The sequence below is a fragment of the Dicentrarchus labrax genome, unplaced genomic scaffold (assembly GCF_905237075.1).
Source record: "Dicentrarchus labrax unplaced genomic scaffold, dlabrax2021, whole genome shotgun sequence".
In the NCBI taxonomy this organism is placed as follows: domain Eukaryota; kingdom Metazoa; phylum Chordata; class Actinopteri; family Moronidae; genus Dicentrarchus; species Dicentrarchus labrax.
The window spans coordinates 16,317,373-16,333,928 of record NW_026136720.1 but is presented as its reverse complement, the minus strand read 5'-3'; the positions used below and the strand labels follow the sequence as shown (position 1 = coordinate 16,333,928).

The following is a 16,556-nucleotide window of genomic DNA, read 5'->3' as shown; positions in this document are numbered from 1 at the left end:
TCTCCCACTTGCTCAGAAATCAGGAATTCAATGTATACACCACCCCAGATAATTTGGAGAGCAGGCCCATTAAAGGCTCATATTTCATGTGGTAATTCTTAAAACCTGTCATAAACCTATTGGAGCATTAACATGTGTTATTAAAAGCCTGTGAATGTATGGGAATCTGTCAAAAGCCAGAATAATGCCTCTGTCAACATGTTTAAAGAGAAGGCCGCACAATGGCGACATAAATGATACATCACAACAGTACTGACAGCCTGAGTAGGGACCCCATACGCTTTGTGCTGCTGAATGATCCATTGCTATGTGTGTGTTTGTGTTGGTGTGTGCCTGTTGTGTCGCATTCACTCCTTCTTCCCAACACCATCCTCAGCTGGTCAGCCGGACCACTGCAGGGTCGGCGCATGACAACCGGACTCTGATCTGCCATTGGCTGAAATGGGCATCCATCTCAGCATCTGCCAATCACACTACCATGGAGACGGGTTGGCAGCATTGTAGAGATGGCAGGGGTCCGGCACAGTGTTGCCAGGAGGAAGCTGTGTGTTAATATGGGTGGTGAAAGATGCCAGTGGTCAGGGGGAAAGGGGGTAAGAGACTCTGTGGGAAAATGTGGAGGCATTTGCCACATGAATGAAAGAGAGTTTAACTGGCAGTTAAGGACACCTGGAGGTCTGTTGAGCTGTATAAGTGTGTAGGTGAACATGTGCAAAGAGTGTATTTGAGAACTGTGCATATCTATATGTTTACATTATTATGTGTTTCCATGTGCACACGGTGAATTTTCTGTGAAAGAAACCATTTGTGTGTAGATAAAATGTATGTATTCATGCCCTGGCTCTAAGCACCAAACCAATTTTTGCCCATATGCATACATTCACGGAACAATTGCTCTTTCATTTAGGCTTCCATTGTATCTCACAACATCCATCATCCATAAACTCCTGAAGGCACGGCCACACACACCCACACAACACGCACACACATACAAACTAGGGCTTATTGTAAGAGCTGCCAGTATGACTCTAACCAGTTGAAAGAGCGAAAGTACTGTACACAACAACACGGCTTATATGTGAACAATTATTTAAACACATATTCTACTAATTTAATCAGTGCTTATTCTCCTGTTCCATACATGTTGCATCTATCAAAACCATTAACTGAAATCTAAAAGAAAATAAATACTTAGTTTATTGCATAAGGCTACTGCTTTCCTTTCAATAAACAAGAGCTACAAGCCATACAAGCATAAATAATAAATGGAATACAGGAACACTACTGGAGCATAATTTTCCCCCCTGAACTAATGTGTCATAATTGAAATTAATGTTGTTCTGAATCAAACAAGTGTTGTATGTTTTGCAGCCCCACCCTGTATGATAGATGAGACTTCTACATCTCTGCACAGCCCTGCAATCCATCTTACAGGCACACTTGCAAACACACATACCGTATACCCAAATGAATGTATGCATGTCACTTATATTGTTGAACACACTTTAATTAAATTAAAATTCCAGTTTGTAACAAAGTTTTTGGCTATCATTTCTATCAGTAATGGTTGCATTTTATTCACTTAAGTAACTGCTGAAAATACCACAACATTGCTACAACAAAGTCCGACAAGATTCAGACATCTGACATGTTGTGAATAAGCCGATAGATAATCGATATTATATATAATAATACTCAAACCAAAGTATTTGGAGCTAAAACATAAATGAGTGCATCTGAAATGCTGAAAATCTCTCACTGCATAAAAAAATCTAATTACAATACCTGAATGGGTCTAATGGATGATTACAACAGTCAATTTTGGTTCTAACTTTCACCTTTATTTTTTCTTCCAAATAAGTTTAGGTTTGTTTAAACCAAGATTGTTTGATCACTGGGCATTTCATGTTAATTGCTGGGTTGGACGCTTTCAGGACACAGCATTAAATCTGGTGAGCACAATGCTATTATTACTGATACGAAGGAAAATAAGTTCTGAATAAAAATGGAATTTCCCTCTCCCTTTCTCTGTTTTTAATAGAGTCAAGCTGAGAAATAGGGGCCTGTTTAAAAACTGGGTTCGGTCCCAGGGTCAAGATGTATGGGTGTGTTATGTAAACCACCAGGGTGAAACATGACTGAAAGGCCTAATTGGAGTGACATAGCTGAGCCTGCTGAGTGCTAGTGGTGTGAGGCTTGTGGAGCGGCACCCAGTGGAGGACAGCCAGCTCCATGCCCCAGGAGAAGCTTACCGCACCGGGTGGCAAAGTCACCAAACTCCCCTTCCCCCACCCCTCTAGTCCTTGAACACCCATTTCTTCTTCCACCCATCCATCCATCCATTTATCCATACGTCCATACATCAGTGAAGCCCATGAGCGGCTGCCTTCTGTGGGTGTGTGTCATTGTAGCTTGGCAGGCACACACCACAGCTTCAGCGGCAGGCACCAGGGCTAATTTGATTTTTAATTCAACACGACTCCTCGGCTAATAGTTTGAGCTGGGGATTAATTAATCTGATTTGACTTGTGCTAATTTCTTGCACCCACATCCCTGCTCCCCACCCGTCAATGCAGCAAACAAACAAACTGGTGAGGCTGTGGTCTCGCAAGCTCTGTCCTGACACACATGTTAAGCATGAGAGATAGAGACCTGGGGCGACAGGTGAGGAGCCAATGGAAAGCCCAGGGAGAGTAAAGAATGGTGCCTGTGCTGCATGTGCACGCGTGTGTGTATATACAGTATGTGTGTGTGTGTGTGTGTGTGTACCTAAATGTGTTTATGTAGGAGGCTGGAGCTGAGCCTGGTCTGACAGAGGAGTGCTGGGAGGCAGTGAACTAATCACGGCAACAGCCTGGCTCTTGTAAGGAGGGCGAAACACAGAGAAGGTCATCAACTATTTTTGCTGCCAAAATATGGGTCAGATTGGATCTGGGTGAGTTGCTCACAGATAACTTGTATGTAACGCAAAATAAAAAAGAAAAAAAAGAAAAAAATGAGCCAGGCAGTGGAGCATTCCTATTCTTCTCCCAGGCTTTTAGAGGGTAGCAAGCTAGAGCCAGCCAAGGCCCTACAGGGAGAAACCAGGAGAACCACTAAGCTTCCTCATCTCACAGAGAGCACTTCCACTTTTTCTATAGTCTCTGCAAGGGAACTTTAAAAATGAATAGACCTCAGAGTGCAGCCCAGATGACATGCACTTTGTGGAGAAGACTTTGTAAAATCACTTTCCCTCAGTTTGCACACCAAACCCACAGATGCCCACACACTTGCAAGGTGCATGTGGAGGTATAGAGTATAAGGAGTTTTATATCACAATACAACAAAGATAATATTCAAAGTCAGCTTGCCTCTTTGTTGAAATGATGGAAACCCACTTGTGTTCACAGAAATGTGTCAAACTGAGCAGTCTTTGAGTCAAAGCTCTCTCTGTCTTTATTCTATCTTTATTTCTCTCTCATTCTCTCTGGCATGTAACCAACCTCTCTGCGTGGCAGAAAATAACATTGCTCTGCTCAACAGAGACCACACATGGGAGAAACAGCCTACGCCTGCTGCTCTCTCCTGCAGGATAAAAAAAAATAAAAATAACAAAAAACTGGCCAACATCTCACACACCACTTTGAAATCTCTATCACAGTCAGTCCAGCTCCTGCTTTCTTGGTCACCCTGGACCTTTTTAACTGTATGTTTGGTTGCAAAAAATACAGCAAAGAAAGGAAAAAGCTCTCAGCATGTGCATACAAATACATGTGTACTCCCAAATAATATATATATATATATATATATATATTATAAATATATATATATGTATATATAAAATATAAACACACACACACACACACCCTGACTCACAGACGCAAATAGATATGCATGAACATAGACACAAATACTAAACTGCACGTATACATACAAATGTAAGCACACCTAGTGAAGCTGTGGGAGTTCAAAGAAGGGACTATGTTTTCAAGAGAGCGAGTGTACACTAAGTGAACCAGTAAATTCCCAGCAGCAGTGCTCCAGCAGGTCTACTGTACCATCACACCTGAGAGGCAAGACCTATGCTGTTGGGATATATAATGGGCAACACTAATGCACCAGTCTAGAGTGCGCTGTGGGTGTACCTTAAATTAATAATGGATTATGTTGTATTTCTGTTTGAATTCTTCAAAGGTGGGGTTGCTTTTCACTTGTAAGGAGACTTTGTGCATAGAAAGTAGCTACATGATGATGCATAATCACCCAAGCACTACTCTGGACTCTGAGAGCACCCAAATGTTTAGCCACCTGTTAGCAGCTTCCATGCATTGTGAGATTGGTGGGGGAGGACGTGCTGGGCAACGGGAGGGACAGAACAGAGGCTCAGTCTGGGCATAAGGGGTGAGAAAGTCCTGTGCCAGCAAAACAGGGAGATTTACAGCAAGCCGACCCAGGCCGATCTCTAGTCTGATCTAACACTGTGCCGCAGAGAACACAAATCACCTCCCATACATAACCCTACCCCTGACAACTCATTTCATCTTCTGCACTAATGAATTCTTCATCAGGAGGGACCTGCCTTTGGGTGCCTCAGCCCTGAGCAGAGGAGTAATGGCTTAGATAAGTCATCATCATTATCAACATCATCACCACCACCAACGCCACCACCAGCACCACCTTGCCTCCATTCAGCCAATAGTTCAGGAGCAACTGTTTGTGACTGGTGTCCTTGACAAAGTTGCAACAGGGGAACTTTGGCAGTGTTCAAGGTTATTATAAGGATGGGTGTCAGAGCAAATGTGCCACAGATGCGCATCCTAAGTGTGAGAATCAGCATGAGTGTGCGTATGTCAATGGAATTTGAATGTGTTGTGGTATGAGTGGATAAATCACTGAGTGTGAGAGCTCTTATGGTAGCAAGCAAGTGTATATGTGTGTGTATGTGTGTATCTGTGTGCGTGTATGAAGGAGTCTAAGCGGCGCAGTCAGGGAGCTGTCAGCAGAGAACCAGGGAGCAGGCTGATCACAGGGCTGCAGTGCGTTTGAAGTCTCCCAGGGACTGACAGCTTCTCTCCCCATGGGAACCCCTTCCCTCTCCCCTTCTCTCCTCCCTGCACCACCCTTTCTCTATATAATTTCTCTTTATCCTCCATCTCTTCCTACACATATCCCCTTCTCAGTTTTTCCTTATCCCATTGATGGAGAGGGTATGCAGAAGCACACTCGTGCTCTCCTGGGACTGTTAGTACTTCCAAAACAAGGCTTTGTTCAGCAGGAAACACACCTGCGAGTGTGTCTCTGTAAATACTGACATGATGAGCTGCCATCTCTCATAGTCTGACATTCTGTCTGACATTCACTCTGGCTTGGTGGCAAGGGGGCAAAGACAGCCGACCTTCAGCCTTGAGATGGATGAGTGTGCGGATATTAATTATTTGAATGCCTAATTGTGCATAATAAGAAGGAAATACCATTCGTGATTGTGTATTTCTATATGGTTTTTGGTCCTATTAAATATGTGTATGGCATGATTACACTTTTTGGCTCCACACCCTCTCCAACCCCTCCTCCACAGGTCAAGGTGCAGCAGGATTTCATCTCTGATCGCGCTGTGGGTTAGCATGAGCCCATCCGTCACAGGGACAGAGTGTCGGCTGGATGTCCCTGTCACTAAGCTGTCCATTTTGTCAGACAGCCAGATCCATCATATTGAGATGGGGACTGATCCTTGCTAGCAGAAGCCAACCGCCCCGCAAATACATACAAATATGCAAATTAACGACAAAATAAACATCACCCTGCAAACGAGCCATCCATCAATGACCAGTTTCTCAGCAGCTCAGCATTGGCACTGCAACACCAATCAGCCACTCCGTCAGAGGCAGTGATGGAACGCCATCCCCTCATCTTCTTTGCTTCCTTCCCCCTTCTTATATCATTCACATACTGTCTCCCTTTCATTGGACCCTCTTTGCCATTTTTCATGCACACTTTCTCCAATTTTCTCCTCTAACACTCATTCCCTTAATCTCAAACACTTTGACAGCCAGCCCCGTGTTGGCATTTTCGCCTATCCATTTCCCTCTCCTGTCTATTTTCAAAGCTCTCTCCTACCTTCAAGTGCCTTTTGTTCATCATCATAATTATAAATCTGGAGACATTTAGAACAGGGGTGGACCGATTATCAGCCTGATCATCTGATATTCAGCATTTTTTTTTCTCTGCAGTCTCGGTCAATATCATGCCTACAGCATTATCTGATAGGTTACGCCCCTTTAGGGGCAATAGTAGAGAAATAATTGAATATTAAAGACAATGTTAGTTATTTTTGCAGGATTTAATTAAATATATGCTCAAAGTACTCAGGTCTACTTGAATAAAGTAGAAATACCACAGTGGAAAAATGCTTAAGTCCTGCATTCAAAATGTTACTTAAGTAAAAGTACTAGCATCAAAGTATACTTGCTGTAAAAAAATAAAAATAAAAGTGCAGAATGGCCCATTTTAAAATAACATAGATAATTGATGATTGGATTATGATTATTGATGCATTAACAGATTGGACAATTTAATTACTTTACACTTCTGGGTAGCTTAATCTATAATATTACATCATAATTTATTAGTGGATTTATTTTTTATATTACAATGTGAATCTGCAAAGTAACTGAAGTAATCATAGAAATGGACTAAAATGTACAATATTTGCCTCCAAAATGTAGTGGAGTAGAAATATGTAGCAGTGTAAAATGGAAAAACTCAAGTAAGGTACCTCAAATTGTTCTTGTGTACAGTACCTATACACTATTCTAAATTTCGCCACTCAGATATTTCAAATATTGGTTTCCATTCATTACTAATTATTATCTGTATTGGCCCTGAATAAACAATATCGGTCAAGCCCTAATTTAGAGGGAGTACTTGCTCTGTCTTTGTGTGTTTGAATGCACAATGATGTGATCAAACTGATGACAACGTACGTAAGTCATTGTTTTCATCATTAAATCTTTATAGACGCCAGTTTGAAAGCTGTGTGAGTTCTTTTCAGAAAGCCAAGAGGCTGGAATGGAAAGAAAGAGCTCTTAATGGAATAAAAGTGAAAGGAGGGAAAAACACGAAGCAGTTGGAATTCTCCAGCAGCTGAGTCAGTCCAGACTCTTGTTGCTTTTCTGGCAGAGTGTATAGACATCCCCTCTGAGCATGTTGCACACACACGCACACACACACACACACACACACACACACACACACACACACACACACACACACACACACTAAAAGTTTCACTGTAAAACATGTTGCAAAGGTCTCTAATGAGCAATTAGGCTGTCAAAGTATACTACGCAATATTATGAAAGGAATCACTTTAGACACTCATCCATTAACTGTACATTGTGACTACATGAATCTCACAATGACACCTTGAGTCTTTCCTGCCAGCCCCTCGCACCGTGAAACAGATCCACTGTTGTGGCAGTGCCTCAGCCAGACTAGTTTATCAGGCATTTATAAAAAACCACAGTCAATTTACACTCCTGTGTTCTGCCTCTCACAATATTGTTTTTAGCTCCAGTTTGTCTGCTTCTTCACTAGCCATAGCAAAGCAATTACAGTATCATAAAGGTTTGTGGTTAGCCACCCAGCGGCTAGTGAGGGATCTCTCGCCTTCAGGCAGTTGAGGAACAGGGCGACTGGAACCGCAGCTCAGCCCAGAAGCCCAAACTATAGCATTCCTCAGACTATCCTGATTGCCACCCCAATTTCTCCATCACACTTCAGCTAATTTGACAATTAGTGGGTGTTAAGTTCTGACGACGTAGTAAAAAGTCAGTCCGTCGAAGCGTCATATTTTTATTACAAGTGTAGTGTGCAGTGCACATTGTTATTCGGAGGGAGTGGAAGACAATACAATGCTCATTCTCTGTCTCCGTGTTGTGGTGTCTCTGTGCGTGTGTACATACATGTGAGGATATCTACGTTAGTGCATATGACAGATCAAAAAAAGAAAGAAAAACACAAAAGACAGAGAAAGACGAGAACCAGTGATGTAGCTTGTGTATTTGCATGCAGTGTGGTCATGCACATGTAAATGCACTGGTTTTATGAGCTTTCCGTAAAAAGCAGCGGAGGATGACACGGAAGGCCGAGGGGAATTCTCTCTTTGGAGGCCAGCGTGCAGTCATCCTGTCTACTCGCTGCAACAGCTCTGACCGCACAAACCACTGGACATCCCCACACAGAGTGTACAAACACTAACCTCCCTGTCTGCAGTGCTCTCTGGCTTTATTTGTTTATTCCATCTTCATTTTTCCCTGTTTCAAGCCATTCATGCTCACTATATGTCTGTCTTCCCTTTCCACTGACTTCAACCCAGCAGAAATAAAAGATCTACTAACTTAACACTCCTCCCTCTCTTCTCTTTTAGCATTATCTTGTGATCCTGTGGTGGCTGTGCAGTGAGGTTTCATTCTTCCCGTGCTGGGTTTCATGTTGTTTCCCGCACTGATACATCTGTCAGCCACATGTTCACCCAGCCAGCCGCCGCGCTAACAGCTGTACACAGCTGGAATATGTGTATGTGTTTTTGAGTGAGAGTGGGTGGATATTTCTTTATTGAATTCTATGAGTGTGTGCATTCCATGTGTATCTGTCCCCTACATGCCTCCATTGAGGGGGATTAGAGCCGCACCCTGTCTTAGACGCTCTACACTAAACACCAGGCCCGTAAAAACTCCCTTGTGGAGTTATGTGACCCTGTTGTTCTCACGGATCCCTTAATATTTGTCACAACAACAATCAGCATCAAGCGGTGTTTCATTCCATTATTGTTTCACTGCATTATCTTCAAAGCATTTCGCTCAAACACTGGCTCTCTTATGCACAGCGATGTCACTGGGTTTCCATGAGCTCATTGATGAAGCGCTCTCTCTCTCTCTCTCTCTCTCTGGAAGCATCTCTCTTCAGCCCTCCCAAGGCTGAGGAGCCTTCTCGCCACAGATGTGGCCACAGATGTGACACCCTTACATGGACCGTGGTCAGCCACTTAGAGTATGGGGGTGTCTCATAAAAATCTAATTTACTTAATAATTGTGCAGACAAATGAAGTAAAGGAAAAATGTAACTTCAGACAGAAGTCCCGCCATGGACATTACAAAGAGAACTATGGTGGCAGTAATAAATCGCCCTTCTATTTCGCCTTTATGAAAACAACTGATTCTGTGCAGCTCCATGTAGTCCTGAAGCATACACTGGGAGAGGATGCAGGAGAATCAGAGCAGAGAGACAGAGTGCAGAGAGCTCGTCAGCTGAGGACAGACTCAGTGACTGGTGCTGTGAAACCTGGACGGCATCACTGCTTAGCAGATTACACATAGTGTAACGGAAGGCTTTGCAGACTTATTTAAACACACACCATGCAGAAACTCAAAGTCCCACAAGCTGCTGCCTATCAGTCTGTGCAGCCCTTCTCTTAAAACTTTTCAAATTAATGAGAGTGAAGCAAAGGTGACGCAATCCTTGCTTGGATGCCTCCCCAGTAAACAGGGCTGCCAAGAGTGAAGAGCTGCCCTGGCCGGGTGAAGTCAGCGTCTGAAGAACAGTGGAGTTAGTCAGGATAAGTGAGCCCGCTGGGCAGCAGTTCTGGGCCAGTAGCCCTGTTCTCTAAGGAGTTCTTTATGACCAGTCCATCACCACGAGAGAGCCCCCACCCTTACACACAGGGGCTCCATCCGCACACCCTTCATCTGAGTCTAAAAAATCATTGTGTGTCCAGAAATGGGTCACACTTAAGTTTAATTCAGTTGCCTTTTTACTGTGTAATTAGACAGCAGAATTTTACAGACTCAGTTTAACTTTATATTTTGCAGGACATGGAATAAAGGTGAGAAGTAAATTTAGACTTAACACACATTCAGATGATGAAAAGAAAAACATGCTGATAACAAATTAAGACTGAAGACTTGGCAGTTTTTACAGTAGACCAACAATAAAATGAAATAGTACCCATTTTCTAAATTGTTCCAAAACCACTTCTTACTACTGTAATGATAGTATAAAGACAGTATGAACTTATTCCAGTAAACTATATGCCAAACTCAACCGGACAACAGCACCTTTTCTGCAACTCAACATGTGACCAGCTGACCTGATGACCATTAATATGTTCCTCTTTGTTATTTGAAGTTTGGTTTTGTCTCTCAGAGGCATGACATACTTCTCCTGATTTGTTCTCTGATTTCCTTACTTCATCTCATATTCAGTTTTCTGTTTTTCTTCTCTCAGCCATCAATGAAAACGCATTATGGCCGAACCCATGGTCACATCATCCCCACTCCTCATCCATCACGGGCCTGTCACAACTGGAGTGGGGAAGTGGTCTTCTGCTTGTTATGGGAACGGATGTGGATCACTGACTTGGGTCATGCTCACTGTGATACTTCATAGTTCAAGCACTAAGACACTATCTGGAGTATCTGAGAGTTTGTTTGTGCTAAAGGCAAAGCTAAGTTGAGCATTTAATGGGGGCTTGGATTGGCATGGGGAACATAGCTGTGGACGCCTCTTTAAATGGTCTACAGTGGAATCTTATGAAGACTTACCGAAGCCGAAGGCAGCTGGAGCAGGGATGGGAGCCGACTGGACTGGTGTGGAGGTGTAGAGCCCAGTCACCAGCAGACCATCAAAGGATACACTGGTAGAGATGGTTACTGAAGAGACAGAAAAAAAGGAAGATGTTTAATCATGGTGTTGCTCTCATACTGAAATGCTGCCGGGTATGTCACAAAGCACCAAAGAAATATGAATAGAATTATGAAATATAATACATTATGCTCTCATTTTAGTGACTCTTTATTGCTAACTCTCTGTAAGATAAACTGTAATTACCGCTATTATTATATTATTATATTAACATATCCGAGATTGCAAGTACTAAGTCATGTTCACACATCGTTTGCAAGCTACACCGATAATTAGTCGGTGTGATGTACATGCATGTGGACAGGAAGTCTGGAACTGTATACACACTACAGCTCCCTAACATCCTGCTGCTAATGAGCACAGAGCTCAGGTGTTAACAAATGAAAATGTAGTGACCATTAACTGGGAGGCCAATGAGACTAAACGCCCTCCAGGAGGAGAGGAGAGGAGAGCGAACAGATGTGCAAGCAGGTGTTAAAGCAACAGCAACAAGGTCTCCCTCACACACACACAGACACAGACACACGGAGAGATACACAAAGACACGCACACACAGGAGACTGGTAAATGGAGGCTCGAGCAACTTTAAAATTGTTGAACAAAAAAAGCAATACGCTAACATCACCTCGCTGTCTGACTCGCCGGTGGCTCGTGAATGTAATCTAACTCATCCTGAACAAATCACAGTGCTTTAATCAAAGCCTGTCCCTATTGACAATCATATTAGAAGAGACTGATGAGCTAATTGGCTGTAACCCTGATAGCCTTGCTAAGCCTCTATTCATCACAGGTCACCACAAACAGCAACAGAGCAGAAAACTGCCAGAGGTCTATTATCCAGCTGTACAGATCTACAGCTTAGTGTATCCAGCAGCAAGTTAACTATTGATCTACCCAGTAAACAAAGGCCCTGAGTGACGGGACCACAGAGCCGGCTACATCACTGGAGGAAAAGAGCTCAGCCACTGGACTCCTTCCAGCCAGACAGATCAGAACACAGGGGAACAGTCTGTGGCTCAAAGGAGAACACACTCCCAAAAAAATACACTTTTACACACTGAGGATTAAAATCCTTTGCAGAGGGGAAAGATTGAGGTCTTGTTATTTCCTGACCCTGGAATCCCCCTGCTTTTGGGGGAGAAGTGAATGGGAAAAGGCAGAGACACCCGCGGCGTTGGTGTGTTTTTAGTAAGAATAGCAACACATCAGTTTGGTCTCAGGGCGTTCATTCTTCTTCTTGGTGTGTTTCAATGTGGGAATATAGGGAAGAGCAGACTCCTGTGTGGCCCTGTCTCCGTGCCTGTCTGTCTGGGTGACTCCATTAACATGTCCTCACACAAGGCACCCAGTGTTTGTGTGTGTGCGTGTGTGAATGTGTGTGTGTGCGTGTGTGAATGTGTGTGTTCTGCATGTGTTTGTGTATGTTGGATGTGTTATGGCCTGTCTTAAGAGCCCAGTTCAGCCCATCTCTCCCCTCCATATCAAAGCCTCAATAATTCATCCCACAAGTCTCTTTATTATATCCAGACATTTCCTCCTCTCTTCTCCTGTGGCGGGTTTTACACAGAGATCCAGCTATAGCACTAATTCTGTATTTAACATGCTATCTGCTCCACAACAGTATACAGCAGTATAACACACTTGTTAAAGAGACACAGCCCAAATCTAAATCTATACCTAAAAATGCCCACTTAAGTGATAGGATCCAAGTTTATAGTTGACACTTGCTTCAAGAAATGTATATAGTCCATGTTTTTTCTTTCAATCTTCTAGTGATAACTTGCAAACTTCCAAAATACCAAAATGAAACATGGTAAGAGTGTAAACAGGATAAACATGCATCAATTAGAATGCATGCTTGGCCTCTGTATCTGAAATAGCTGAAGATACGCTAGTCAAATAATGACGTAATCTCTGAACTCCATAGCTTCCTCTTAATAGACTTAAAAAAAAAACGTAAAACGTAAGTTACTTCTAAATATTTGAGAAATATTTATTTTTTCTATGAATGGCTCTAATAACACTGTGTGAGCAACAAGTAATTTCTCTGTATTCCATTTTCTTGTCAGCTATGAGCACTGCCAAATTCTATCAGCATGTACAGCGTGTACAAGAAGCCGTATTGTGAGAAAGGCAGATATTTTGCTTGGCAACAGAAGCATTATCATATTCAATCCATGTTGCTCAGCGCACCTCTAACACTGCAATACCAACAGAATGCAGGCAAAAGACCTTCTCATTCAAGCAAGCAATTATCATGTTCATACTGAGCATACATGTGCTCCTCTTTTATGCTATTTTTGTATCCCAGAATGCATTACCTATTCAGCAAATCCATTCCAGTGTGGTGAGACAGGTTATAAGTGTTTACATTACATGGTATTGATCCAAGGCCATGGCATGATGCCATATTTAATGGAGTAATGGACTGGGTTTAAAGCGTTAAGTTAGACCAGGCTCCGTACACACAATACGCTAATTTCTGCATTTCCACTGACCTGCATCACCAAGGTTACACACACTCCATTACTCTCCACAGACACTTGCATATGGGCTACACACACACACGCAAAAGATATTTTTCTGCCTCCACTATGCTATTTCTCTCTCTATGCACCGCTTACACCTTTCTTCTAGCCTTTCTCCCTCAGCCTCACTTCCATTTGAGGAATCATGGTAAAAAATGCTCTCTGCTGCACTTTCCCATCTACTCCCTTCTCATGCATTTTCTGCTCCCTTGCAGCAGTGTGCCTGTACTCTGTTTGATGTGGAGGTGGGGGGGAGGGGGGCGGGGGGTAAAGCTAGGGGCACAAGGTTACAATCGAAAAAAACAAGAACAGGGGCGAAGAGGGATGGAGGGGATAGGTACTAGTGGAGTGGCCCACGGAGAGCAGCGCTACCTGATCAATACAAATGCAAGATCTAAATTATTTAGACAGGCCTCTAACACCCCTCTCTCACTCGCCTGTGGAACGTAACAGAGGGATGAGCCAATCAGATGAGATGAGATGCAATGAGATGAGATCCTATCACCTGTGGGGGTACTTCACACACACAAACTCTCTCTCTCTTTCTCTCACACACACACACACACACACACACACACACACATACACACACACACACACAGATCTAAAGAAGGAGGCTGGCAGCCTTTGATGGTAGCCTTTAAAATTCTTGTCCATACTTCATTTCTGAGTACTGTTCACTTGGCCGAGGGGGATGAGAAGCCATGAGGCGGGAATGGGGGTGAACTTTATTACCAACACTCTTATCCAACACATAAGCAGGTTCTGTGTGTGCATATATATGTGTGCACTTGTGTGTGATTTGTTCATGTGTAAACACACCAGGTGTTAAGCTAGCACCGTTCAACCAAGCATCTGGACTGAATTTTATGCTTTCCCTATCAAAAGATTTAAGAGACTAAAAGCTTTACTATGAAACATGTTCTGTAGGGTGGGACGAGATGTTTAGATAAAGACATACATAAAACTGCATTACAGGACATTTCAAATAAAAGGAGGCTTTGTAGAACAATAAAATATATTGTGCATGTCTCTGAAATTAGGTATTTTGGATATGATGCACACATGCACACAGATACATTATTCTGTGGAAATATAGCATGTTTGCTGTTTCAGCTTTGATTGTCAGTAATGGGGGATGGGTTGGGTGGTGGCAGAGTAACATGTGGAGGTTACAGCTGTTCATATTATGTTGATGCAGACAGGTCCACCTTGGCTTCTGACCTACAGGCACCCTTTGCTCTTGATCAGTCCCTCCAACTGTAACTCCACATCGGGACCTCTACATGCTCCTGGACAAGTCTGGTGTCTGCAGTTGCAAGTCCACCTAACTTAGGTCTTGCAAAACATCATTACACTGTATGCATAGCGCTCACACACACATGCACACACTCATACTTTATACTTGAATACACCACAGAGCACATCCCTTGGCCCTAAGCCAGCATGTAATATTGATGATGCGATGTGGTATGCCTCATTACAGACACACACAACCGTGCTGCTACTCAACTATTGATGGGCCTGGGGCTTCCTTCACCTCTCTGGATCCATGAGGAGTAATGTTAAGGCACAAAATACCAGCACACCACTCCACACAACGCAACAAAACACATATTCGCAAATACAATACTGGATTTGCTGACAAGCCTCTCAGAGCTCAAGCAGACACACAACCACACACGCAAAATACAGTGACGACTAATCAGTAAGGGAAAATTCATCTTTGGTGACAATCCATTCAGCAAAAATAAGATGCAGGATAATTTCCAGTAAATTGGAAAGCCTATTTCTGCCTAAGTTTATTCATGCACAGAACATTATGTTGCTTGTTTTGTCTCACCAACTCTTGAACTTTTCATTTCTTTCATTATTTTTTTAGCTAGGATTTCCCAACGTCTTCTGACCACCTTGCATTCAAGAGCAGCAGGGTTGAATTAGCTCCAGATACTGAGAGTGCATCACCTTATCCTGAATGCTGTAAAAGCATCCTTAACATAGGACAAACAGGTCCCTGGAAGAAGACATTGAGTAAATGTTTTAAAATTTCATAAGATACTAGAGTACGGTTTGCACTAGTCCCAAAGTGGTGTTGCGGTTCCTTTCAGAAATGAATGCACCTTAAATAGTGAAAAACAGACCACATTGCTTACTGTATGCTGGGTCAGCAATGAAAAACATGAAAAATAGGGCCCAGTGGCATCCTACAAGCAACAGTAAAGTCTCCTTAAGGTGCAGAAAAGCCTGGTCGGCACTGTGGTTGGCAACACTGGGTGGCATGAGCTCATTCTTAAAAAACAGCATGGCGAGGGATTAGGCTGGAGTTGGATGGGAAGTCTGGGAGCTCTGAGAGAAGACCTGATTTACGTCGCAGCCTAGTCCATTTGCACATCCCGTGTGGTTGGCATGGCCTGAACAGCTCCTTTCTGCTCTTTGTGTACAAACACACCCACCAGTCTTCACCACACCCACATTCATAACCTTTACTTTACTTAAACAAGTCTTGGAAAAACATTTAGAAAGTACCCAAGACTGGAAAGGCACAGCTACACAATAAGATTCTGACAAGATTTAATGTGGTAGCACCTACTACATACATACCACAGACAGAAAATATCATAGTCTGTACTGTTGAATAATTACAGCATAAGGTAGTACGAGCCACATAGGGAGGCAAGAAAATTAAAATTTAAGATACTACAAAACATTACTGTAACAGAAAGTATTATCAATGAAATCCCCAGGTTTTCCAAGTGAACCAGGAGGACTTCCTTTCTGTTTCCAAATGGATGGAGGTTTTCCTGGCAACAATCTGGATAAAGATAGTCGGCCATCTGACCCATATCCCACTGGCAGACACACACGTGCCCCAGAGAGGACCAGGAAATGGAGGCCAGACCATGGGGAAGCTATAGTTCCATCTGTTTCCATGGCCATGCCAATGTCGGGGTGCCACTTCACTTTGAGCTTCATTGAAATGGTTCAAACTGTCAGTCACCTGAACATGACACCATAAATGATAAGTTGCTATTTCCTTTGATATGGAAAGGGAAGACCGGTCCATTAAACTGACCACAAGTTTAGGAATGCAGACAAACTGAATTTTGTAAGTATGAATGTCTCTTTACAGTTTCAGAAGATTGTGTGGGAAGTGTGTTTCTGCACATATATGTGCCATGCGGTGTTCCAGTCAGGTCTTAGAGGCATCATTCCATTGCGTAACCTTCTGGCACCATCCTGGCCTGCCGGCACTGCCATCTGCTGCTGTGAAACACTAGATCACAGACAACCTATCAGCCACTGAGCTTCCACAGGTCTGTTTAACTATAACATCTCCAAATGTTTTTCTCA

General features: G+C 43.0%; 1 protein-coding gene across 3 annotated transcripts in view; it reads right to left on the bottom strand.

Moving 5' to 3' along the window:
• Positions 1-16,556, bottom strand: part of reln (reelin) — a 91,039-nt gene that overhangs the window by 60,530 nt on the left and 13,953 nt on the right. For all 3 annotated transcript variants that reach the window (XM_051382116.1, XM_051382117.1, XM_051382115.1), the window contains exon 2: positions 10,578-10,685. In XM_051382116.1, the coding sequence (XP_051238076.1) occupies positions 10,578-10,685 (108 nt within the window). The remainder of the gene's footprint in view (positions 1-10,577; positions 10,686-16,556) is intronic.